Source organism: Bos mutus, chromosome 11 (assembly GCF_027580195.1).
Source record: "Bos mutus isolate GX-2022 chromosome 11, NWIPB_WYAK_1.1, whole genome shotgun sequence".
Classification (NCBI taxonomy): domain Eukaryota; kingdom Metazoa; phylum Chordata; class Mammalia; order Artiodactyla; family Bovidae; genus Bos; species Bos mutus.
The window spans coordinates 56,577,716-56,605,538 of NC_091627.1; the positions used below are offsets into that span (position 1 = coordinate 56,577,716).

The 27,823-nt window shown below is 39.0% G+C and overlaps 1 protein-coding gene across 3 annotated transcripts in view; it reads left to right on the top strand.

The window, feature by feature from the left end:
• DNAH6 (dynein axonemal heavy chain 6) overlaps positions 1 to 27,823 on the top strand; it is a 271,508-nt gene that overhangs the window by 205,943 nt on the left and 37,742 nt on the right. For all 3 annotated transcript variants that reach the window (XM_070379404.1, XM_070379405.1, XM_070379406.1), the window contains exons 61-65: positions 1,728 to 1,961; positions 8,767 to 8,902; positions 13,269 to 13,438; positions 19,682 to 19,872; positions 25,597 to 25,757. In XM_070379404.1, coding sequence (XP_070235505.1) covers positions 1,728 to 1,961; positions 8,767 to 8,902; positions 13,269 to 13,438; positions 19,682 to 19,872; positions 25,597 to 25,757 — 892 coding nt within the window. The remainder of the gene's footprint in view (positions 1 to 1,727; positions 1,962 to 8,766; positions 8,903 to 13,268; positions 13,439 to 19,681; positions 19,873 to 25,596; positions 25,758 to 27,823) is intronic.

A 27,823-nucleotide genomic window follows, 5' to 3' on the forward strand; every position in this document is an offset into this window, starting at 1 on the left:
CATGTCCAGTTCTAACTGTTGCTTCCTGCCCTGCATATAGGTTTCTCAAGAGGCAGGTCAGGTGGTCTGGTATTCCCATCTCTTTCAGAATTTTCCACAGTTTATTGTGATCCACACAGTCAAAGGCTTTGGCATAGTCATTAAGCAGAAATAGATGTTTTTCTGGAACTCCCTTGCTTTTTCAATGATCCAGTGGATGTTGGCAATTTGATCTGGGGTTCCTCTGCCTTTTCTAAAACCAGCTTGAACATCTGGAAGTTCATGGTTCATGTATTGCTGAAGCCTGGCTTAGAGAATTTTGAGCATTACTTTACTAGCGTGTGAGATGAGTGCAATTGTGCGGTAGTTTGAGCAATCTTTGGCATTGCCTTTCTTTGGGATTGGAATGAAAACGGACCTTTTCCAGTCCTGTGGCCACTGCTGAGTTTGCCAAATTTGCTGGCATATTGAGTGCAGCACTTTCACAACATCATCTTTCAGGATTTGAAATAACTCAACTGGAATTCCATCACTTCCACTAGCTTTGTTCATAGTGATGCTTTCTAAGGCCCACTTGACTTCACATTCCAGGATGTCTGGCTCTAGGTCAGTGATCACACCATGATGATTATCTTGGTCTTGAAGATCTTTTTTGTATAGTTCTTCTGCATATTCCTGCCAGCTCTTCATAATATCTTCTGCTTCTGTTAGGTCCATACCATTTCTGTCCTTTATTGAGCCCATCTTTGCATGAAATGTTCCTTTGTATCTCTAATTTTCTTGAAGAGATCTCTAGTCTTTCCCATTCTGTTGTTTTCCTCTATTTCTTTGCATTGATTGCTGAGGAAGGCTTTCTTATCTCTTCTTGCTATTCTTTGGAACCCTGCATTCAGATGCTTATATCTTTCCTTTTCTCCTTTGCTTTTCGCTTCTCTTCTTTTCACAGCTATTTGTAAGGCCTCCTCAGACAGCCATTTTGCTTTTTTGCATTTCTTTTCCGTGGGGGTGGTCTTGATCCCTGTCTCCTGTACAATGTCACGAACCTCATTCCATAGTTCATCAGGCACTCTATCAGATCTAAGCCCTTAAATCTATTTCTCACTTCCACTGTATAATCATAAGGGATTTGATTTAGGTCATACCTGAATGGTCTAGTGGTTTTCCCTACTTTCTTCAATTTAAGTCTGAATTTGGCAATAAGGAGTTCATGATCTGAGCCACAGTCAGCTCCTGGTCTTGTTTTTGCTGACTGTATAGAGCTTCTCCATCTTTGGCTGCAAAGAATATAATCAGTCTGATTTTGGTGTTGACCAACTGGTGATGTCCATGTGTAAAGTCTTTTCTTGTGTTGTTGGAAGAGGGATTGACTAGTCAGTCTCATCCAAACTAGTCAATCTCATCCAAAGTGATTATCAAATGTGATTTGAGGATATGAGAAACTGGTTCTGCCAGCTTACCTTCATTTTCCATTTTCTGTCCCGCATCAAGATGATCCCTACAGAATAGTCAAGAATTTGGCATTGGTCCATTTCTGAAAAATGGGGAGAGGAAAAGGAATGCACAGAACACTACATATAAATGTGTCAGTTGGGGATGAATCCTGGACTTTGTCATTGTACACTATTCACCTCCTGTGCTGCTACACATTTAGTCACTGAATTTGGGGGAGTCCAGGTAAAGAGCAAGGATTTTTTTTCCTTCACAAAATTAAATTAAATCAGAGACACTGATAGAGTTCTCTTTCACAGTTGTTCAACACAACAATTGAGACATCTGTAAGGATAGATGATCTACAGCAGCGCATGGAAATACTGCTGGAACAGACTCTCTTAACTGCTTATGTCAATGTGTCAAGAGGACTTTTTGAACAACATAAACTGATCTACAGCTTTATGCTCTGTGTTGAGATCATGCGTCAGCAAGGAAGATTAACTGAAGCTGAATGGAATTTCTTTCTCCGAGGTTCTGCAGGACTGGAGAAGGTACCTGTTACAAGTTTAGACAGTGAATGTTATTAGATAGAGCTCATAAGCACCTAGCAATGCTCCACAGTGACTCTGGTAACTGAAAGTTTTACCTTCAGCTGTGTAGCCCACTGGGAGTCTGGGACCCAGGCGATAACTTAGTCCTGTCTTTAGTAGCTGTGTAGTGACTATAACATTTGACCTCTTTATGCAGCAGTGTCCTCACCTATAGAAAAGGGATATTGGAAATAACCAGTGAGCTAGCATATGGTGAAGCCAAATCCAGCCTCTCCACCCTGACACCAAGTTAAATCTTGGAGACAGAGTTTTGGGTGAAGTAGAAAAAAATAACTTTATTGCTTTCCAAACAGAGGGGGCCACAGTGAACTAACACTGTGTGTCCCAACCTAGAGGGGATAGGGAGGAGTTTTAGAGTAATAGTTCAAAGGGGTGTGATCAGCTTGTGGACATTCTTCTGAATGGTTGGTGGTGAGGTGAGTGGGAGTCAGCATCATCAGCCTCTGGTTCCAACCCTTCTAGTGTCTCCATGCTTAGGGGCAGCCTACCATCGTTAACATTTAACTTCTCCCACCTGGTGGGAGTTTCAGTATTTGCAAAACACCTCAAAAATACTGCTATGTGTATCCCTTGAAGGGGAACCAGGCTTTGCCCCAAGGCTGCACTATTGTTTCTTGACTGTTTCCCCCTTGTCTGCACATCCCCTCCCTTCCCTTATTAGCAGCTGATTGAACCTGCTTCTTGCTGACAAAGGTCCATCTAATCAAAGCTATGGTTTTTCCAAAGTCACATATGGATGTGAGAGTTGGACCATAAAGAAAGCTGAGTGCCAAAGAACTGATGCTTTTGAACTGTGGTGTTGGAGAAGACTCTTGAGAGTCCCTGGGACAGCAAGGAGATCCAACCAGTCCATCCTAAAGGAAAGCAGTCCTGAATATTCATTGGAAGGACTGATGCTGAGGCTGAAGCTTCAATACTTTGACCACCTGATGCAAAGAACTGACTCATTAGAAAAGACCCTGATGCTGGGAAAGATCTCCTCCTGAAGGCAGGAGGAGAAGGGGATGAGATGGTTGGATGGCATCACAGACTCAATGGACATGAGTTTGAGCAAGCTCCAGGACTTGGTGATGGACAGGGAAGCCTGGCATGCTGCAGTCCATGGGGTCACAAAGAGTTCGACATGACTGAGTGACTGAACTGAACTGAACTAAACTTGCTTGTTGGAACTCATGGAAGGTTATGGAGCCTGAATGAAGCGTATTTCCTGTAATCAAGAAATGAGGGACACAGAAAGGTTTTGGGCCTATGAGACCCAAGGGTCCTGCTTGGTTTCAATGGGAACATGTTTTGAAAAGTTGACCATTTACAAATGGGAGAGTTAAAATCCAGTAAAAGTAGTAATTCACAGATCTGACCATAGTGTTTGTGAAGTCATGATCCTCTCTTGCCTGCACACATCTTTCATTATAAAACATGGAGAAGAATAGAACTTGCTTGTTGCCTTCTGTAATAACATAATGTTTGTCTAACTTGCTCCAGTCCCTTTAACTGGACTAAGCCACCCACATACCACAGACCTGGTCACTCACAGAACAGAAGCACAGCCACCTGAGCCTTGCCTACCATCCAGCCCAACTCTAAACTCTTGGCTTTGTTCTGTCCATCTCAAGCCCTGCCCTTGCCCCCTACAGACCTGACACCTACACGAGCTTACCAGTATTTGAGCCTCAATGTATCGCTGGGACTTTGGACTTCATGCTTTTGTTTGATCCAGCACTCTGAGTCAAGCCCAGGCAAGACCTCTCCACCCAACAGTCCTGCTTCCCTGACCCTCACCCACCCTGCATACATACATATTCTATTAATCCTTTCCTAACACTGTTTTCTTGCCTTTTCCTACTGTTCATGGGGTTCTCAAGGCAAAAATACTGGGGTGGTTTGCCATTCCCATTTCCAGTGGACCATGTTTTGTTAGACTAAAGGTCCGTATAGTCAAAGCTATAGTTTTTCCAGTAGTCATGTTCCAATGTGAGAGTTGGACCATAAAGAAGACTGAGCACTGAAGAATTGATGGTTTCAAGCTGTGGTGTTGGAGAAGACTCTTGAGAGTCCCATGGACAGCAAAGAGATGAAACCAGTCAATCCTAAAGGAAATCAATCCTGAATATTCATTGGAAGAACTGATGCTGAAGCTGAGGCTCCAATACTTTGGCCACGTGATGCAAAGAGCTGACTTATTTGGAAAAGACCCTGATGCTGGGAAAGACTGAAGGCAAAAAGGAGAAGAGGGTGGCAGAGGTTAGATGGCATCAATGACTCAATGGACATGAATTTGAGCATACTCTGGGAGTTAATGAAAGACAAGGAAGCCTGGCATGCTGCAGTCCATGGGGTTGCAAAGAGTCAAACATGACTTAGCAAATGAACAGCAATATTCATACCAGGCAAATCTATAGAGATAGAAAGCTTTTAAAGTTTAGTTCCCAAGCACTAAATTTTCAAAGAACTAGTTTTAGCTGTTTAGGGCTAGAGGACATGGGCAGGTGGGAGGGAAATTGCTAAACACATCATGGTTAGTGTGTGTGTGTGTGTGTGTGTGATGAGATGAAATATTCTATAATCTAAAATTGACTGTGGTCATGGTTACAAAAACTGTGAATTTACTAAAATACACTGGATTGTATGCTTTAAACGGATGAATTCCATGGTATGTGTATTGTATCTCAATAAGCTATTTTAGAGCTTCCCAGGTGGCTCAGTGGTAAAGATCCCACCTGCCAATGCAGGAGATGTGGGTTTGATCCCTGAGTCAGGAAGATCCCCTGGAGAAGGAAATGGCAGCCCATGCCAGTATTCTTGTCTGGAGAACCCCATGTACAGAGGAGCCTGGCAGACTATAGTCCATAGGGTCGCAAAGAATTGGACATGACTAAGCCACTTAGCATGCATGCAAAGCTATAAATGTAATATAAAACCTCCTTACCTGCCTCCTGAGAAATCTGTATGCACGTCAAGAAGCAACAGGTAGAACTAGACACGGAACAACAGACTGGTTCCAAATCAGGAAAGGAGTATGTCAAGGCTGTATATTGTCACCCTCCTTATTTAACTTATATGCAGAGTACATCATGAGAAATGCCAGGCTGGATGAAGCACAAGCTGGAATCAAGATTTCCGGGAGAAATATCAATAACCTCAGATATGCAGATGACACCACCCTTATGGCAGAAAGTGAAGAGGAACTAAAGAGCCTCTTGATGAAAGTGAAAGAGAGTGAAAAAGCTGGCTAAAACTCAGCATTCAAAAAACAAAGATCATGGCATCCAGCCCCATTCAGTTCAGTTGCTCAGTCATGTCCAACTCTGCAACCCCATTAACCACAGCACGCCAGGCCTCCCTGTCCATCACCAATTCCCAGAGTTTACCCAAACTCATGTCCATTGAGTCGGTGATGCCTTCCAACTATCTCATCCTCTATTGACCCCTTCTCCTCCTGCCCTCAATCTTTCCCAGCATCAGGGTCTTTTCAAATGAGTCAGCTTTTTGCATCAGGTAGCCAAAGTACTGGAGTTTCAGCCTCAACATCAGTCCTTCCAATGAACACCCAGGACTCATCTCCTTTAGGATGGACTGGTTGGATTTCCTTGCAGTCCAAGGGATTCTCAAGAGTCTTCTCCAACACCACAGTTCAAAAGCATCAATTCTTTGGTGCTCAGCTTTCTTTACAGTCCAACTCTCACATCCATACATGACTACTGGAAAAACCATAGCCTTAACTAGATGGACCTTTGTTGACAAAGTATTGTCTCTACTTTTTAATATGCTGTCTAGGTTGGTCATAACTTTCCTTCCAAGGAGTAAATGTGGTTTAATTTCATGGCTGCAGTCACCATCTGCAGTGATTTTGGAGCCCCAAAAAATAAACTCAGCAATTGTTTCCACTGTTTCCCCATTTATTTGCCATGAAATGATGGGACCAGATACCATGATCATAGTTTTCTGAATGTTGAGCTTTAAGCCAACTTTTTCACTCACCTCTTTCACCTTCATCAAGAGGCTCTTTAGTTCTTTGCTTGCCATTAAGGGTGGTGTCATCTGCATATCTGAGGTTTTTGATATTTCTCCTGGCAATCTTGATTCCAGCTTGTGCTTCTTCCAGCCCTGCATTTCTCATGATATACTCTGCATAGAAGTTAAACAAGCAGGGTGACAATATACAGCCTTGACGTACTCCTCTTCCTATTTGGAACCAGTCTGTTGCTCCATGTCCAGTTCTAACTGTTGCTTCCTGACCTGCCTACAAGTTTCTCAAGAGGCAGGTCAGGTCATCTGGTATTCCCATCTCTTTCAGAATTTTCCACAGTTTATTGTGATCCACACAGTCAAAGGCTTTAGCATAGTCAATAAAGCAGAAATAGATGTTTTTCTGGAACTCTCTTGCTTTTTTGATGATCCAAAGGATGTTGGCAATTTGATCTCTGGTTCCTCTGCCTTTTCTAAAACCAGCTTGAACATCTGGAAGTTCACGGTTCACGTATTGCTGAAGCCTGGCTTGGAGAATTTTGAGCATTACTTTACTAGCATGTGCTGCTGCTGCTGCTGCTAAGTCACTTCAGTTGTGTCTGACCCTGTGTGACCCCATAGATGGCAGCCCATCAGACTCCCCCATCCCTGGGATTCTCCAGGCAAGAACACTGGAGTGGGTTGCCATTTCCTTCTCCAATGCATGAAAGTGAAAAGTGAAAGTGGAGTCACTCAGTTGTGTCCGTCTCTTAGCGACCTCATGGACTGCAGCCTACCAGGTTCCTCCATCCATGGGATTTTCCAGGCAAGAGTACTGGAGTGGGGTGCCATTGCCTTCTCCTTACTAGCGTGTGAGATGAGTACAATTGTGCGATAGTTTGAGCATTCTTTGGCATTGCCTTTCTTTGGGATTGGAATGAAAACGGACCTTTTCCAGTCCTGTGGCCACTGCTGAGTTTTCCAAATTTGCTGACATATTGAGTGCAGCACTTTCACAACATCATCTTTTAGGATTTGAAATAGCTCAACTGGAATTCTATCACCTCCACTAACTTTGTTCGTAGTGATGCTTCCTAAGGCCCACTTGACTTCACATTCCAGGATGTCTGGTTCTAGGTCAGTGATCACACCATCGTGATTATCTGGGTCATGAAGTTCTTTTTTGTACAATTCTTCTGTGTATTCTTGCCACCTCTTCTTAATATCTTCTGCTTCTGTTAGGTTCATACCATTTCTGTCCCTTATTGAGGCCATCTTTGCATGAAGTGTTCCTTTGATATCTCTAATTTTCTTGAAGAGATCTGTAGTCTTTCCCATTCTGTTGTTTTCCTCTATTTCTTTGCATCGATCACTGAGAAAGGCTTTCTTATCTCTCCTTGCTATTCTTTGGAACCCTGCATTCAGATGCTTATATCTTTTCTTTTCTCCTTTGCTTTTCTCTTCTTTTCACAGGTATTTGTCCCATTACTTCATGGCAAATAGATGGGGAAACAATGGAAACAGTGACCGACTTTATTTTCTTGGGCTCCAAAATCACTGCAGATGGTGACTTCAGCCATGAAATTAAAAGACACTTGCTTCTTGGAAGAAAAGCTATGACCAACCTAGACAGCATATTAAAAAGCAGAGACATCACTTTACCAGCAAAGATCCATCTAGTCAAAGCTATGGATTTTCCAGTAGTCATGTATGGATGTGAGAGTTGGACCATAAGGAAACTGAGTGCTGAAGAATTGATGCTTTTGAACTGTGTTGGAGAAGACTCTTGAGAGTTCCTTGGACTGCAAGGAGATCAAATCAGTCAATTGTAAAAGAAATCAGTCCTGAATATTCATTTGAAGGAATGATGCTGAAGCTGAAGCTCCAGTACTTTGGCCACTTGATGGAAAGAACTGACTCATTAGAAAAGACCCTGATGCTGGAAAAGATTGAAGGCAGGAGGAGAAGGGGTCGAGAGAGGATGAGATGGTTGGATGGCATCACAGACTCGATGGACATGAGTTTGAGCAAGCTCTGGGAGTTGGTGATGGACAGGGAAGCCTGGCATGCTGCAGTCCATGAGGTCGCAAAGAATTGGACATGACTGAATGACTGAAATGAACTGAACAGAACTGATAAAAGCCTCAGGCAAATATTCATTAAATTTTCAAAGATCTAGTTTCAGTCTACAGTTATAGCTGTTTCTCTGTCTCTTTGAAAACTGTTTACCCACATGTGAGAGCTTCATGGAATATTGCCAGACAGCATAATATTGATACTTTTCCCTGAAATTGCTGGGAAGATGTGAAATGATTAGACATATACACACTCATCCCAGCTGGAAGGAGAGTACTACTTGTCTTGCTACTTATTTGGCTCTACTTCTCAGATTTCCCCGTCTCCTAGAAGTGTGAACATATAGGAACTGGATTTGGAAACTAGTTCTCTAGGAAAAAAATCATCAATATAAGAATATTTGAGGGGTGGGGAGAGACTGGTGTGGCATGTTGGAGAACAGGCTACAAGTAGACTTTACAGATTTATTGTTAACCCTTCACAAGATCAATGACTTTCAGCACATGTCAACATGAAAAGCTTTCATCAGCTGCACTTAATTTCAAACACCAACAGGTAGAATTGATTCAATAGCATATCTGTTTCACCATATCTTATATCTGTCCTGGGAAAATGGTTATTTTTAATATGCTGTTAGAGCTTGGTTTTTCACTTAGACAAGGTGAAAGCATATTCTTTGGTTGTCTTTGTGAATTACTATTCGCTTTTTTCTGTCTTCTAACAGGAACGCCCACCTAAGCCTGAATTTCCCTGGCTGGTTACTGCCACGTGGTTCGCCTGCTGTGACTTAGAAGAATTATTTCCAGTTTTTAAAGGACTTACACAATATATAGTGTTATTTCCTATTTCCGTACGCATAGGTAATACATCAAAAAGGATGATTGTAAACAAATTCATGAATCCTAACTTTAAAAGTCTCCTTTAACTTCTTCTGCAATATCAGTATTTTTCACTAGGAAAGTCTTCATTTTTAAGAAATTTTGAGTTACTTGTTTTCCCGGTTTCTTGAGGTAAATGCTTGGCCCATGAATTTTCAATATTTCATGCTTACAATTATACCCATTTTAAGGAGATGCATTTACCTCCAAGTATTGTTTTAGCTTCATCTCATACTGGTTTTGGCTTCCCTAGTGGCTCAATGGTAAAAAATCTTCTTGCAATGCAGGAGACACAAGTTCAATCCCTGAGTCAGGAAGATTCCCCTAGAGAAGGGAATAGTATCCCACACCAATATATATTCTTGCCTGGAGAATCCCAAGGACAGAGGAGCCTAGGGGCTACAGTCCATGGGGTGGCAAAGAGTCAGACACAACTGAGCATGGCAGGTTGTACTTTTTTTTAACTTCTTACTGAGGGATAGCATACATATGGAAAAGTACGCAAATCAAAATCAACAGCTTGTTATAAAATACTGACCAATTCTGAGCTACCACCCAAGTCAAGAACTAGACCAGCACTAGCATCGCAGAATTCCCGTATACTCCTTCATAGACCCCTTTCCCTCTTTCCCAAGGGTTATGCCTGCTCTGAATTATAACAGTCGATGTTACTCTCCCCCCATGTTTTACTATGTGTATGTAATCTTTGCTGTTGTTGTTTAGTCAATAAGTCATGTCTGACTCTTTTGCCACCCCATTAAAAGTAGTTTGCCAAGTTCCTCTGTCCATGGGATTTCCCAGGCAAGAATACTGGAGCAGATTGCCATTTCCTCCTCCAGGGGATCTTCCTGTCCCAGGGATTGAACCCACATATCCTGCATTGACAGGCAGATTCTTTGCCACTGAGCCACCAGGGAAGCCCCATGTAAACTTTAATTCAAACCTATTAATTGTGGTATTTATTTTACTGTTTTTTACACCTAACCAGTCATTTCTAAGAGAGATATATTAAGGTACACCACTATGACAATTTCTCTGTAATTCTAGAATTTCTCCCATTATATCTTGTGGAACTGATGTTGTTAATTAAGCATAAATAGGTTTAGGGTGATTATCTTCCTAACAAGTAAAATACCTGAATAGTGCTTTTTGCCTTAAATATATTTTCTAATATTAGTATTATTAGATATTATTACAGCAGAAGTGTCTTCATTAGTGTTCCCTCTGTATATTTCTGCATTCTTTATTTTTATCTCTTCTGGGTCATCATCATGTTTCAGTGTATCTTTAGTAGGATTTTGTTGTTTTGAGCAACATGGCAGTCTCTTTTTAAACAAGCAATTTTTAATCCAACTATTGTAAAGTTGGTTATACCTCTATTTCAGTGGCTTTCAACTGGGGAAGGTTTTGTTCCCCAGGGGACATTCTGAAGATATTATTGGATCCCACAACTGGGGTGGTGCTACAGACATCCAGTAGGTAGAAACCAGAGATGTAACTAAACATCCTACAACCAGAACAACCCTCCACAACAAATGACCACTTGCAAATAACCACTTGGACCAAATGGCAGTAGTGGCAGAGTTGAGAAAATCCTCATTTATTTGGACTTACTTCCGTCACCTTATTTATAGGGATTTTTTCCTTGGCATGCTTTTCTTTATTTTTTACTTCTTCTTTCTTGCCTTCAGGTCAGTTGTCCACATTCTTTTTTTTTTTATTTTCCTTGTACTTATTTGAAGTTGTGTGTTCTGTTATTATTTTTAGTAATTATTCTTCTACTTCTCATATGAATGGGTTTTTTCCTGAGTACACCCAGTAACTGTGGTGGTTTAAAGGCTATGTGGACCAGAAATTCTGGGATCCTTACATGCTCATTTGATTTCTAAATAAAGACTAGGAAAAATAAAATACTCTTCAGTAAATAAACCAAGTGAAAATTGTGTTTCTATATTGTGGACCAATTAAACAAGATGGCTAGAGGAAGAGGTAGAATACAGAAGAAAAATACTCATAGGAGAAGTCTAGTGATGGACAGTTGGGGAAAGACCCAAAGCAGAAGGGCTAGATGGAGCTTCATAAACATAGAGGCAAAGAAAGAGGTGAAGGTTGAAAGACAAAGTAATTCTGAAAACAACTCATCATGTTTGGACAAAAGACACTGTTTATTACTGTCATCTGAGACTAAAATCTTAGCAATTTAAAACAACTTTCTTGCTTTCATTTGTTAGATTTCAAGGTTGATTCTGGAAATCCTGCAGAATCACGAAGGTTTGTGTGTGGTAGGATGGCTTGTGTTCTAAAAGTGAGCTTTAGATCTTTGCAGGTGAAGTTTAATAATTAATTTCAAAGCCACTCACCTTCAATGGCTTCCTAATTGCCTTAATCTTGTGCCTATGTGTTTCATGTTCTATTAGTTGGGAGTTAGAATTTTAAATTATCCTGCCTTATTAGCCAAAGCCCTAGTGACCATTACATTACAATAATGAGAACCTGAGGAGAAAAGAAGTCCTTTTGGAATAAATGTTTCCACTACCTGGTTCTCAGAATAATGCATCCAGTAAAAAGTGCTGTGGTGTGCTCTACCCTGTGGTCTCACGCCATGTGATTGTCTATATTTCACACAGAAATTAGAAGTCTTACAGAATTACCTACTGCTCCAGGGGCATGAGCTTAAGTGGCACTAAATTTCTGTCACCAGCTCTGTAGCTGCTATTGTTAGGCCCTCAGAGGAGAGCCCCACAGACTAGCTGGAAAAAGTCATTTTCCAGCCTGCCGTGGAAGCCAACCATTTAGTGTAATATTCAACCCCAGCAGCCTATTTCATCACTAGATGGTCGTGTTGGTCTGCTGAGCGGCTTACAGCAGCACATTGTGCACCCTGCAGGAATTTCAGTGCTAAGTCTTGTTCAGTCACTCAGTCATGTCCAGCTCTTTGCCACCTTGTGAACTGCAGAATGGCAGGCTTCCCTGTCCTTCACTATATCCCTGAGTTTGCACAGATTCATGTCCCTTGAGTTGATGATGCCATCCAACCATCTCATCCTCTGTCGCCCCCTTCTTCTCATGCCCTGACTTTCTCAGAATCAGGGTCTTTTCCAGTGAGTCGGTTCTTCATATCAAGGTAGCCAAAGTAGTGGAGCTTCAGCTTCAGCATCCGTCCTTTCAGTGAATAGTCAGGGTTGATTTCCTTTATGGTTGACTGGTTGGATCTCCTTGCAGTCCAAGGGACTCTCGAGAGTCTTCTCCAGCACCACAATTCAAAAGCATCGATTCTTCAGGACTCATGCATAATGCACAATTTATTCATATGTTATTTATATGGTAAAAAAAAAAAGTATATATGCCTGAATATTTTATTTGCTTCATCTGTCTCACACTAATAATTGTGTTATTTTCTATCACTGCTATGTTTTTTTCTGCTTTTTCTTCTTCCTCCAACAGTGATGGGGGTTCTGGGGGCATTTTTGGGGTGGGGCTACCCTGGGTCTTTGTTGTGGCACTCGGGCTTTCTCTAGCTGCAGCACTCAGGCTTAGTTGCCCTTTGGCATGTGGGATTTTAGTTCTCCAACCAGGGATTAAACCCACATCCCCTGCATAGGAAGGCAGATTCTTAACACTGGACCACCAAGGAAGTCCCAGCAGCGATAGTTTGATGTATTTTTATGCTATTGTCTGACACATATTGACTTATTTTATTATATTTTTATTATTGGGTCCATATTGTAATTAATATAACGACCTATTTTGTCCCATTTAATTATGTTTGCCTTGAATTCTAATATAGCTAATATTACTCATCACTTCTTATCACTTAGGGTTGGTTTTTTTTTTTGCTCACATTTGATTGATAAATCTCTATGCATCCTTTAATTGGTAACTTCTCTGTCATTTGTTTTAACTTCATGTTTTGTAAGTGGTTTGAATTCATTTTCTGATCCAATTTTGAATTCAGTATTTCCTAATTAGGTTGGGTAGAGGGAGATTAATATATTTACATTTGCAGTAATATAAAAAACTGATAGTAAACGTAGAAATTTTTTCCTTACCAAATATACTTATTTAATGGGTTTCCCCAGTGGCTCAGTGGGTAAAGAATCCACCTGCAACACAGAAGACACAGGAGATGTGGGTTCAATTCCTGGGTCAGCAAGATCCTCTGGGGGAGAAATGGCAACCCACTCCAGTATTCTTGCCTGGAGAATCTCATGGACAGAGGAACCTGGCAGACTATAGTCCCAAGGGTCGCAAAGAGTCAGACACAACTGAGCAACTAAACACACACATTTATTTAATATCACAGTCATAGCAACTGTAATTAAAGCATGTTTTAAAATTGTGTTTCCAGGGTCTTTTGAGACTTATATTAACCCACCTGATCCGGACGCCTATTCTATAATGAAGGAGAGTGATCAACTCATAACAACAGAAAAGGTGCCCACAAGCTATAATTTTTGGCATCCAGAACTAAGTTCTTTCCACAAGTTAATCCTTATTAAATGCTGTAAAGAAGAAAAGGTAGGATATTTTTCATTAAAGAACTATGTTATAATTATTTCTGCTAAAGCTCACCAGCCAGTTATGATTCATGGACTGATTAGATTTATTTAGAAAGTAACAATGGCCAAATTTGGGAAGTGGTTTGTGACTTTGTGTTGTTAGTAAGAAATGGAGACTTTGTGTTATCAATAGAGCACAATATTTTATACAGGAAATGATGAGAGAAAAGGCTGGAGAGTCATCCAGGGACCTAGAGGAACTTCCTTAATGTTGCCATGGGGAACTTGTGCTTCCTGCCAGGGAGGTCAGGGCTCCGCTGGATGGTGTTAGCAGGGGATTGGTGAGCCTTTCAGAACTTGGCAGCAATGGGAAGGAGGCATTTGAACAGAAAAATAACATAGTCACCAAGACCAGTGTGAAGATGGTTGACATAATTATGTAAGAAATTATGGCAGCTTGCATAAAATAGAATGAAATAGCACCATTTGCAGCAACATGGGTAGACCTAGAGATTATCATATTAAGTGAAGTTAAGTCATACAGAGAAAGAGAGATATCCTATGATATCACTTATATGTGAAATCTAATTTAAAAAATGATACAAATGAACTTATTTACAAACCAGAAACAGACTCATGTATCTTGAAATCAGACATATGATTACCAAAAGAGAAACATGGAGGGAAATAATAAATTAGGAGGTTGGGGTTAATATATACCCACTACCATATATAAACTAGATAACAAGGACCTACTGTACAGCACAGGGAACTCTACTCAATATCCTGTAATAACCTATATGAGAAAAGGATCTGAAAAAGAATGGAGATATATACATATATACGTATATATATAATTCACTTTGCTGTACACCTGAGGCTAATAAAACATTGTAAATCAACTGTACTTCAATAAAAATTGTTTTAAAATTATGGCAACCTGCATTAAGATAGAGGTAGTAGATTAAAGAGATGGAGTGAGATGTGGAGATGAGGCAACTAGTATGGCTCTTGGTTTTTGCGTGGGGGCCAAAGGGGAGAGTTGTATCAACAACTAAACAAATGTGAAAGGAGAAACATGTTAGATAAAGACGTCACTGAGTCTGCAGTATCTACCAATATCAAAATGTATAGTAGTCTGGGGACCAATTAATATCTGGGTAGAAAACTTTAGAGAGAAATACAGCTTAAAAAATAGAGATTGGGGAATCATTAACATTGACCTGGAAAGTAAAACCACAGGAGTTGTTAAAATCGTAGAGGAATAATAGGTTAAGAGGACAGATGGGCAAAGGATGAAACCCTGAGGAGCACCAACTTTGAAAAGACAAAGAGAAAGGATGAAGAGCCCTTAAGAAGGAAGAGGCAGAGGGGCAAGAAGAACATCAGGAGAAAGAAATGATGTGGAAACCCAGTAGGCGTAGTGTTTCAATACAGCAAGAATTATCAACAGATTGTAATGAATGGAGGGTGTTCTATGAGAAATGGGAGAAAGAAAATGCACTGGAGAAAGTGAAACCATAGTTTGGAGATATTGAGGCTATACTGTAGGATTTTCTACCGTCTCTTTAGGAAAACAGAAAGGCTGTGGGGTTGGCCTGGGCTACTGATAATTGAAATAGATGAATGGAAGATAGAAGGTCATTGAGATTGTTGGTAAAAGTAGTTCTATAAAGGGGAAGAGCTCTAAGAAAAAGCTTATAGACTGGGAGAAGAGGGAAAACCTTGGAAGTTTCTTTGGAAGCAAATGTAGTTGGACTAGGAATGTAGCACAGTTAGAAGGACAGGAGAGGTTGGGATCAAAGTTGAGCTTAAAACTTCTAATGAGAAGTTCCAAGTGGTGACCATGTCCTGAGGGTGGCCATAGGTGTGGGTGACTGAGAAAGTGATGAGATGATGTGCACTAGAGTTTGAGGTGAAGGCACTGTGCAGTTAGGATGTGGGAGGTCCTTCTGGACCCTGAACCTGGGTTGTGTCACCCCAGATGATGACAAGACAATGCCTGAGACACAGTTGATAAATCACTGGAACAGACATAAATGCAGAGGAAGCTGTAAGCTAGGTGGCAAGTCTTCAGTGGATATGGGACAGTGGCTACAAGGTCGGATACTGACAAAGATGAAAGGATGATTAAACAGCAGTAGTCCCAAAGAAGGAGTTTTAAAGATTGAGACATAGGCTAGAAAATTCTAGACTATGGGAAATTTTTGTTGTTTTTGTTTCAGGTTCTGTGTCTCTGTGTATGAGCTAAGGTTCTTAAGGTTGCAGCCATATAGAACAAATTTAATAAGTTCAAGACTAAAAAGGATATATTAAAATAAAAGGATACTGGGGTAGCTCATTAAATTTGAGGAAAAGCCAGTTAATCACACTTCAGGAGGAGCAGCTCACTGGGCAACTCACTGAACATAACTCTATTGTATTGCCATTGATAGCACTCAACTGAAATTGTTCCTCTAGTTTCAAATTCTCAAGAGAGAGATTCTGATTGGTCCAGCTCAACTTAAGTTTTGTTCCTCGTCCAATCAGCTACAGATAGGAAAATTGCATCATGCAGTAGAAATATGACCCCATAAGAGTTCTAGGGAAGAGAATAGATGCTGGTGGGCTACATCCATGCAAGATTCCACCTGCTATGGGGCCTTGTCTCACAGCCTATATTCCCATTTCTCTGGTCCAAAGAAGATCAAACTCAGGAAAAGACCTAAGACTCACTTTTCTATCATTTGAAGACCAGAACCTGTCCCTCAGCTTCTGTCCATAGAACATTTAACAAGTATTCCAGGCACTGAGGATACAATTGTGAAAAATAAAAATTCTTTTTCTTATGAAAAGAAAATTACTCCCAAAGGCTTGTATTCTAGTGGGAGAGAGAAGGGACAGAAAGAATAAAATACTTTCTGCTTGCAAAAAGTTCTAAGAAGGACATGAAAGAGAAGTTTCAATAAAAGTAGTACAGTGAAAACTAGAGTAGGAAATCAAGGAGGACCTCTTCAAAGAGGTGATAGTCTCAACTTCTCATATAAGTCATTTCCTGTGTCATACCAACAACCTGTGGGGCAGACTGGAGGGTGTCGGGCAGCAGCAGGGAGACCTGAAACAGTGCCCCTGGGTGGGGAAGCCTAGCAGAAACTCAAGGGCAGACCAGTTGGGAGAAGGAAGAGGGTTCCAGAGGAGAAGGACCAGGAAGAGCTGAGAGCCAGGACTTGAAGCTGTGGTTAGAGTGATTGCTCATGGAAACAAAAAAGAAATAAATAGAATGAGAAATGGAGTCGAGCCCTGCACCAGAAGTGGGCAGAGTCACTCCCCCTCAGGCACCACCTAGGCTTGGAGAGGGGAGGAGCAAAGGGGCTTGATAGAAAATTATTTCCTACCCCTCCCAGTCATGAAATCAGGTCAGCCTGAGGACAAGGATTTTTGTTTGTTTGTTTTTAATTAATTTTTATTGGAGTATGGTTGATTTACAATGTTGAGAGGTTTGTTTGTTTGTTTGTTTGTTTTTTTTTGTCTCTTGGACCCTTTGAAGAATATGATGAAAGTTGCAAGCCTTCTTAGAAAATACACAAATGCTCTTCCATGTATGATTATGTAATTCTAGTTAAGAATCTCAATCTTGGGAAATGAAGTGTGTTCTCTCTTACACACACACACACACATTTATTTTTTACATTTAATTTTTATTTTTACCTTTTCACCCTCTGCATCCATTTTCTGCTCTCTGGCAAACAAAGGTGTGTTCTCTGTATCCAGAAGTTTATTGTTGTTGTTGCTATTTTTTAAATTTATTTTTAATTGGAGGTTAATTGTTTTACAGTGTTGTATTGGCTTCTGCCACACAGCAACACAACTCAGGCATAAGTACACATATGTCTCCCCTGCAGAAGTTCCCTCCTACCCCCATCCCATCCCACTCCTCTGGGTTGTCACAGAACAGTGTTGAGCTCTCTGTGATATATAGCAGTCTCCCATTAGCTATCCATTTTACACATGGCAATGTATATGATTCAATGCTATTTCTCAGTTCATCCAACCCTCTCCTTCCCCTCATTGTCCACAAGTCTGTTCTCTGTGTCTGCATCTCTATTCCTGCCCTGCAAATAGGTTCATCAGTACCATCTTTCTAGATTCCATATATATGTGTTAATATGCTATATTTATTTTTCTTTTTCTGATTTATTTCATGCTGTGTAACAGGCTCTAGGTTCATTCAACTCCTAGAACTAACTAACAAATGCATTCCTTTTTATGTCTGAATAATATTCTGTGTATATATGTACCACTACTTCTTTATCCATTCATCTGTTTATAGATATCTAGGTTGCTTCCATGTCCTGGCTATTGTAAATAGTACCTCAGTGAATACTGTGGTGCATGTATCTTTTTGAATGATGGTTTTCTCATCCCCATCTCAATCCCAGTGCTGGGATTCTTGGGTCATGTGGTAGTTCTATTCCTGGTTTTTTAAGGAATCTACATACTGTTCTTAGTGGCTGTATCAATTTACATCCCCACCGACAGTCCGACAGGGTTCACTTTTCTCCTCATCTTCTCCAGCATTTATTTTTTTGTAGATTTTTTGTTGGTGGCCATTCTGACCCACGTAAGGTGATACCTCATTGTAGTTTTGATTTGCATTTCTCTAATAATGAGTGATATTGAGCATCTTGTCATATGTTTGTTGACCATTTGTGTGTCTTCTTTGGAGAAATGCCTGTTCAGGTCTTTCAATCACTTTTTGATTGGATTGTTTGTTTTTCTGATATTGAGCTGCTTGTATATTTTGGAAATTAGTCTTTTGTCAATTGTTTCACTTGCAATTATTTTCTCCCATTCTGAGGATTGTCTTTTCATTTTGTTTATAGTTTCCTTTGCTGTGCAAAAGCTTTTAAGTTTAATTAGGTCCCAATTGTTTATTTTTGTTTTTATTTCCAGGAGTTGGGTCAAAAAAGATATTGCTGTGATTTATGTCAAAGAGTATTTTGCCTTGTTGTTGCTATTTTTAAGATTCCACATATGAAAGATAATATGTTTGTTTTTTTCTGTCTGACTTATTCCACTTAGTATAATGCCCTCAAGGTCCATTTGTGTTGTTGCAAATGGCAAGAGTTCATTCTTTTTTATGACTGAATAATATTCTTATATATGTATGTATCACATTTTCTTTCTTTATTTATCCATTGATAGACACAGGTTGTTTTCATGTCCTGGCTATTGTAAATAGTGCTGCAGTGAAGACAGCAGTGCATGTATTTTTTTCAAGTTATTGCTTTCATTTTCTTAAGATAAATACCCAGAATTGTGAGTGCTGGATCATATGGTAGTTCTGGTTTTAATTTTTTGCAAAATATAAATACTGTTTTTCATAGTGGAGACATCAATTTACATTCCTAGCAACAATGCCTCAGGGCTCCCTTTTCTCCAGATCCTCACCAACATTTATTCCTTGTCTCTTTGATAATAGTCACTTTAACAGGTATGAAATGATATCTCATTGTGATTTTGATTTACATTTCCCTGATGATTAATGATCTAAGCAGACAGATATATGTCTTTTCTGGAAAAGTTCCTATTCAGATCTTCTGCCTGTTTTTTAATTTGATTGTTTGGAATTTTTTTTGCTATCGAGTTGCATGAATCTCTTATATATTTTTGGATTTTAACACCTTATTAGATGTATGGCTCAAAGATACCTTCTCCCATTCCATAGGTTGTCTCCCTATTTTGTTGGTTGGTTCTTTTGCTGCACAGGAGCTTTTTTATTTTGTATAGTCCCACGTGTTTATTTTTGCTTTCATTATTTGCTTTTGGTGTCATATCCAAAATCTCATTGCCAAAGCTACGTCAAGGAGCCTTTCCCCTCTGTTTTCTTCTAGGAGTTTTATGGTTTGGAGTCTTATATTTAAATTTTTAATTCATTTTGAGTTCATTTTTATGAGTGGTGTAAGCAGGAATGTAAATTGGCATAGCCACTACAGCAAACAGAATGGGAAAGCATAGTCTCTTCAATAAATTGTGTTGGGCAAATTGGATATTCAGATGCATAAAAATGAAAATGAACCCATATCTTGGGTCAAACATGTTGTTCGAGGGTTGACTCTATAAGATCATATCATCTGCAAATAAGGACAATTTTAATTCTTCTTTTCTGATTTGGATGCCTTACTTCTTTGTCTTGCCTAATGGCTCTGGGTAGAGCTTCTGATACTATGTTGAAATGGATCCTCATCCAGTAGCCTTTAATGTTTTTTCTTTCAACTTTCAGGTGGTTTTTGCCCTTACAGACTTTGTCATAGAAAATCTTGGGAAAGCCTTTATAGAGACACCACCTGTGGACCTCCCCACTCTGTATCAAGACATGTCATACAACACTCCCCTGGTATTTATCTTAAGCACAGGCTCAGATCCCATGGGTGCATTTCAGAGGTTTGCCCGGGAGAGTGGATATTCAGAAAGGTAAGGTCACATTGTTCAGTTTTAATCATTCATATGAACATCGCCTAGTTAAACTTTGCCTTTTTTTTTCCTTCCCTCTGTGAAATGTGAATTCCTAATTCAGGTATCCCTTACTAAATAAGTTAAAATACGTAATAGTTAGCTATGCATGTGATTAAAGTGGTAGTAAATTCATACAAGCAGATGTAAACTTCATTTGAGCAAAGGGGAGATTGTTTAAATATTGAAGCATGATTAATGAAATAATAATTAAAACATTTGCTATTTCAGACATTATTTTAATGTAACTATAAAAGGACTGTAGTTTACGCCTTATGCTCAAATGTACAAAAAAATCCCATAGCTCTTTAGGTTGTATTATTAATCTCTTCTTTCTCCTGACCTAAATAAGTTAAAATAATTAAATATTATATTTTCTTCAGATGTAAATCTCTCCAGAGTAAGCTGTTTTGACTCCTTTCTCACAAAAACTCAGTCTTCCTGACTCCTTCTTTCCCAAGTCTTCCCCAAGATGGTGTTCTGATGGGTAGGAAAGTACATAAGACCACGGGATAGCAGGGGAGAGTAGGGGTCTCATATCTATAGGAGGTAATCTCCAGCTCCGACAGGCCATTGCATGGAGATTACAAGACAATGAATTCCATCTGTTCTTTGAAGTTCAAAGACTGAAGCAAAACACCCAACACACACATGTAATACAAATTATATATATTGTGCAAATAACATATATATATTACCCTATTGTTGTTGTTGTTCAGTTGTTCCATCATGTCCAACTCTTTGCAACCCCATGGACTGCAGCATGCCAGGCTTCTGTGTCCTTCATTATCTCCTGGAGTTTGCTCAGACTCATATCTATTCAGTCAATGATGTCATCCAAACATTTCATCCTCTGCTATCCCCTTCTCCTCCTGCCCTCAATCTTTCCCAGCATCAGGGTCTTTTCCAATGAGTCAGCTCTTCGCTTAGGGTGGCCAAATATTGGAGCTTCAGCTTCAGCATCAGTCCTTCCAATGAATATTCAGGGTTGATTTCGTTTAGGGTTGGCTGGTTTGCTCTCCTTGCAGTCCAAGGGACTCTCAAGAGTCTTCTCCAGCACCCGGTTCAAAAGCATCAGTTCTTTGGCACTCAGCCTTCTTTATGGTCCAACTCTCACACCTGTACATGACTGCTGGAAAAACCATAGCCTTGACTATATTATGCTATATATGTGTGTATATGGGTGTATATATATATATATATATATAAAATACATAAAATGAGATATTTGCCAGGATTATGGAGGCTAATCTCAAAATCTACATCAATGTGTAATTCTAGTCCAAGTCCAAAGGTCTGAAAACCAGAAGTAATAATAATACAAGTCCCAATCTGAAAGCCAGCAGACTCAAGACCCAAGAAAAGTCAGTCTGTTCATTTGTCTGCTGTTCAAGTCTTCACTTGACTGGGTGGGCCCCATCTACATTAAGGAGGAAAATCTGCTTTACTCAGTCTGCTGATTCAAATATTAATCTCACCCAGAAACATCCCCACAGACTCATTCAGAATGATGTTTGACTTAATGTCTGGGTGCCGTGTGACCCAGTCCAACCTCACTAGTAATTAGGAAACAATAAGTTAAAACCATTAAGAAGATATTTCATACTCATCAAATTAGCAAAATCGTGCCAAAGATAGGGAGCTATAGAAATATTCATATTACAAGTGGGAGTGAAAAATTAGTTAAAATCATTTTGAAGAGTAATTAGCAGTATATCAGAGTTGCAGAAAGCATTCCCCATATCCCAACAACTTACTAATGAATTTGCATGTTCAAAGTCAGTCATGGATGGGCAAAGAACATTCGGAGAAACATGTTTATAATAGCAACAACAAAAAAAACCTGGAAACAACCAAAATGTCCATCTTAAAAAACTATATAAATTGTGGCATATTCATATAATTGAATACACTATAGCCATAAAAATAAATAAATTAGGATTATGTTTATTAATATGGATGGGTCACACAAACTAATATTGGGCAAAATAAATTAAGTTGCACAAAAATTATATAATATTGGAGAAATTTGATAAATCATATAAAATTATTAAACAGATATATATTATATACTGCTTATGAGTTCACATTTTTGCAATAATAGTATAAAGAGAAGTACAAAAGTTATACCAAGTCCAGGAGAGCAGTGACCTTGTAGAAGGTGAAGCTTGGATAATAAGAAAAGTGAACAGGGAGGGGCATAATGCAAGCTCAGATCATATGTTTGACTTCTGAAGCTGGGTATGGGTACATAGATACTTATATTAACTTTATAACTTTTGTTATAAAGGTTATAAAAGTGTTATAAAGGTAAAATACTTGGCTGATGAAATTAATAGTGAAATGAAGAACCTTAATCTTTATACTCAACAAATAAAACAAATGCAAGATCTTCAAATACATATGCAGCATTTATAAAATTAATGATTTTCTAAGAGATAGGTATTTCAAAAAGAATAAAACTTATTCCCTGACCACAATAAGTCTTAGAAATCTTAAAAGTTAATTTTTTTAATATTTGGAAAGCAAAAAAATGTTCTTCTGAACAGCTTGTTTGTTAAAGAGAAATCATACTGGAAATTGTCCAATAAATGGACAATGACAAAAACAATATAACCTATCAAAAACCAGGGGGATTTAGTAATAAGACACTTAGTGTAAATTTATACATATGTAATGACTTCTGGTTCCAGAAATGTCAGACTAAGAACTCAGGCTGATATTCCCACTAAGAAAAATTAGGCAATCTAAAACTTAGTTGTTAAACTCTAATAGAAGGAAAAAATAATAAGCTAAGAGCAGAAACTAGTGACAGAAAACATTCATTCAATAAACAAGATCTAAAAGAACAGAAGTTGCTTTTTTGAAAAATTTAATAAAATATAAATCTCTGTTGAAACTGCTAATACAGAGAGAAAGAAACAGAGAAATTCAAAAAACCTATATCATGAATGAGTAAGAGGAATATCACTATAGACCTGCAGACATTAAAATAATCATAAAAGCATATTACTTAAAAAGAAAACTTTGCCAATGAATTTGAAAATGTTGATAAACAAGAAAATTCCTCCAAAAGCACACCTTTAAAAAACTAATAAGAATAATTAGAATATCTAAATAGTTCAATAATTTTTTAATTGAATTCATTATTAAAAACCTTCCCAGAATTCTGGGCTTATTTCAGTAATATAAGCATTAAAATACTGAAAATAAATTAATTTAATTCACCACATTGAAAGAGTAATGGCAAAATATCCTTAAAGAAGAAAACTATTAATTCAACATATGCAGAAAAAGCATCTGTTAAAATTCAACATGAATTCATGGTGGGAAATGTCCTAATAAACCAAGAATCTGGAAATCATGTCTTAAAAAGAGAAAAACAGAAATAGGACATTCTTCTACTCTGATAAAATGTATCTTAATTTTTAGTGGATTTAGCAAGGTTACTGGACTTAAAATAGATTGCATTAATGCATACTAGCAACAGAAACTCTCATTCATTGTTGGTGAGAATACAAAATGGTACAGCCACTTTGGAAGACATTTTCATGCTTCATATGATCAGCCATCTGGCTTTTACCCAAAGGAGTTAAGAACTTTATGTTCACCCAAGAATCTACATTATACTAGAGCCTACATTAAATGCATAGCAGTTTTATTCATAATTGTCAAAACTTGGAAGCAACCAAGATGTCCTTCAGTAGATGAGTGGATGAATAAACTGTGGTATATCCATATAATGGATATTGTGCTTTGCTTTTCTTTTCTTTTTTTTTTTTTTTTGTGCTTTGCTTTCTGTGCTTAGTTGCACTCAGTCAAGTCCAACTCTGCTACCTCATAGACTATAGCCCGCCAGGCTCCTCTGTCCATGGGGATTCTCCAAGCAAGAGTACTGGAGTGGGTTGCCATGCCCTCCTCCAGGGGCTCATCCCAACCCAGGAATTGAACCCAAGTCTCCTGCATTGCAGGTGGATTCTTTACCATCTGAGCCACCAGGGAAGCCCAAGAATACAAGAGTGGGTAGCCTATCCCTTCTCCGGGTGAACTTTCTGACCCAGGATTTGAACCAGGGTCTACTACATTGCAGTTGTATTCTTTACCAGCTGAGCTACCCGGGAAGCCTGCAATGGATACTATTCAGTGCTAAAAACAAATGAGCCTATCAAGCTATGAAAAGACATGCAAGAACTTTAAATGCATATTACTAAGTGATAGAGGCCAATCTGAAAAGGCTATATATACTGGATGGTTCCAAGTATATGACATTCTGGAAAAGGCAAAACTATGAAAACAATTTAAAAAATAATAATAACAAAGAGTTTATATCCAATGTAAAGAACCCTTAGAAATCAATAAGAAAAAAGACAGGTGAACCAGTAGGAAAAAAGGGGAGAGAAGAATATAAAAGCAAATATCTAAATGTCCAATAAATAAACCTATGAAAATGGGAAATAATTTAAAATCTCAATGAGATACCATTATATATCTATCAGGTGTTAGCAAAGTTGTGGAAAAATAAGTACTCTCACCCATTGCTGGTACAAGTGTGGAATGATGGCATCACTCTGAAAAACAGTTTGATATTATAAAAAAATTAAGCATACACATACTCTGTCAAACAGCAGTTCCATTCCTAAGAAGATACACAACAAAATGGAGTACACATGTATCCCAAGAGACGTCTGTGAGAATGGCTATTGCAGCATTATTTGTAATAGCCAAGAACCAGAAGTAACTCAAAAGTCCAGCAAGAGCAGAATGGATAAATAAACTGTGATATAATCATACAGTAGAATATTATGAAATTGACACCCAGTAATATTAATTAATCTGAAGAAATAATGTTGATTGAAATAGACCAAATATAATATACACTTTATGATTCCATTTATATAAATTCAAAAACAAGCAAAATTAATCTATGGTGTTAGAATTCAAAATAATTGCCTTTGAGACAAAGGGAGGATACTAATTGACAGGGTACTAGTAATGTTCTCTTTTTGTTTTTGCCCTGGGTGGTGGTTCTTCTGTACATTCTCTTTGAGAGAAATCATCAAGCTAAACACTAATGATTCGTGTACTTTTGTATATATGTTGCGACCCCATGGACTGTAGCCTACCAGGCTCCTCTGTCAATGGGATTTTCCAGGCAATAGTCCTGGAGTGGATTGCCATTTCCTTCTCCAGGGGATCTTCCCAACCCAGAGATTGAACCCAGGTCTCCTGCATTGTAGACAGACACTTTACCATCTAAGCCACCAGGGAAGTCCTGTATATATGTTAGACTTTGGGTTTTCAAAAGCTTTTAAAAAAACTGACCTATAGCATTAGAAGTCAGGACAAAGGATACCTTTGGGATGGAGGAAGAGAAATGATTGGAATAGAAAGGAGATAGGAGAGATGTCTCTGGGGTGTTAGGGAAGTTCTCTTCTCAAGCACAGATGTTTATTTCCTCTATGCACTTTTATTTGTATATTTGAATACACAACTATATTTGTCTTATGCACTTTTGTGTGTTATAGTAAAAAAAACAAGAAAATAAGAAAAATTATTTTTACATCTATCAGAATGAGAATTTGAAATGTATGCATATTCTAGAAGCCTACCATATTTACATTTCTTAATAGTTGCATTACTTAAAAGTAATAAGAAACAGCATTTCATTGTTGTTTTTGAATTCAGGGTGCAGTCAATTTCACTGGGACAAGGACAAGGACCTATTGCTGAAAGAATGATCAAAGATGCAATGAAATCAGGAAACTGGGTGTTTCTGCAAAACTGCCACCTTGCTGTTTCTTGGATGTTGGCAATGGAGGAGCTAATTAAAACCTTCACAGATTCAAGTATGTTGAGCATATAACATTTATATAATAATACCATTTTTATGTGGCCTTTCTTGTTGAATCCAATCCTTATAACAATTATTATTGGCATTGTTTATCCTATATTAAAAGGAAAGATTTGAAATCTAGAAGGGTTAGTTAGGTTACACGACCCAGATTCAAATAAAAATGTTCAGACTACAAATTGAACTGGGTCTTTTTGTTGCATGTTACCTTCTATGGGAGACCATTTGAATTCAAAATAAATAACATCTAGGCATGATATTAATAAAAAAAGAAATAGAAAACAGACTTGGGACAAAAGAAGAAAATTATATTTTTCACTACAGAATGAGAGTTCAGGAACAGAGTTCAAGTTAACACCAGTTCTCATGGTGGTGTTTTAGCACTTTTTATCCTCTATAACCCACATGACAATTAACTTTCACATGTGTCTCATAGACACATACACCCCCACGGGTGTGCCCAACATAAGTCATACTTGCCACCACTAACTATACTATCACTGCCTTCTTTCCCACTGGAGTAAGTATAATGGGCTGCAAAGAGAGAAGATGTGGAGTTGCAATTGACTCATTTTTATTCAGTAGTATAAAAATAATTGAAACCTTAGGAGCTGTATGATAGGTAATAAGCTGTGTGGGGCAAACTTCCTCACTGTCCCAGGAGGTCATGGAAGAGAACTGCCTGCCTGGGATATCCAGGGCCTTTTCTCTGGTGTCTTCCTTTGTGTCCTGACAGAGGGCTTTCTAGAAAGGTGAGAACTATGCAGATGACTTTCCTTATTGTTGCCTGTTAAAATGAAGACCTTCTCTGCCAGGGTCCAGCCCCGGTGGATCCAGGGAATTCAAAGGGGAGACGGCATCGGCGATCAGGAAACAATTGCTTAATCAAACGTTAATTAAGGATATAAAGAGTGGTTAAATAAGGATAGCTCAGTGAGGAAATTCAGTGGAGAAAAGAGGCTGAATAATAAGGAGAGCTCAGTGAGGAAATTCAGAAAAAAAGAAGCTGAATAATTCAGCCAGAAGGTGAGAGAAAGAATGACATTTCCGGAACAAGGCCCAGTGAACAAGGCCCGCACTTTATTTTTCAAAGCAGTTTTTATACCTTAAGTTACGCATAGAGGATAATGGGGGAAGGGGCAGAGTCATGCAGTAAGCCAGGCTTTCTCTCTGCAAACTTATCATATGCAAAAGTTTAGGTGATTTGCATCATCTTCTGGCCTGGAGGCCTGTTAACATTTTAAGACCCTTTCTTCAGAAAACTTATTTTTCTCTAAAGGTGACTAGTCAGGCGCCACCCTCCAAAAGCATTAGATAAAGTTGCATTCCTACAGGGCAAAGGTGTGGTGGGCTATAACAAGAAAAAAATTAACTCAAGGGTCCAAGGTTACAAACATTAAAGCTACTACTTACACCAATTATATTAATCAATACACTGCCAGGGACCCAGCAGGTAAGGGATATGGAGACTTAGCAGCAAACATTGGCCCAACAAGTGAAAATTCAACCCTTCACCAATACAATTTCTAATCAATCTTTTAACTGCTCAAAGGAATCTGTATTCAGACAGTTTAGAACATCTCATGCCTCTCACAGTTTGGAGGCTCTGAGCAATCACATGTGGCCGGAAAAACCTATTCAGGCAGGCTAGAGAGGACTTCCAAAGGAGTTTGTAGGTTGAAACACTATCACACCCAGGAACTTTATTAACTGGAGCTGTAAGTTAACTCTTTTTTTTCAGAGAGAGGTAGTGGGGGGACAGCCCCCCATAAAGTCAGAGGTGTAGGTCAGAGCACAAAGCAGAAAGTAGGCAGACTCTGGTTTTGGGGGTAGATGCTCGAGAATTTCCAAGGGGACTCCTGAGGCTCGATCCCTTCTTTGCGTATGCCCAGCCTCCTTCCTCATGACCTTTGCCAGGGGCAGAGCTCCTGCTCCTGGCACTTCTCCTTTACAGAGCAGCCAGCCTGCACTGGTCACCAAGCCACCAACAGGGCTTAGCAGCCTTCCCCAAAGATCCCTCACTCCCTGATTGCCCCATGCCCTGCCTTCTACAGACTCCTT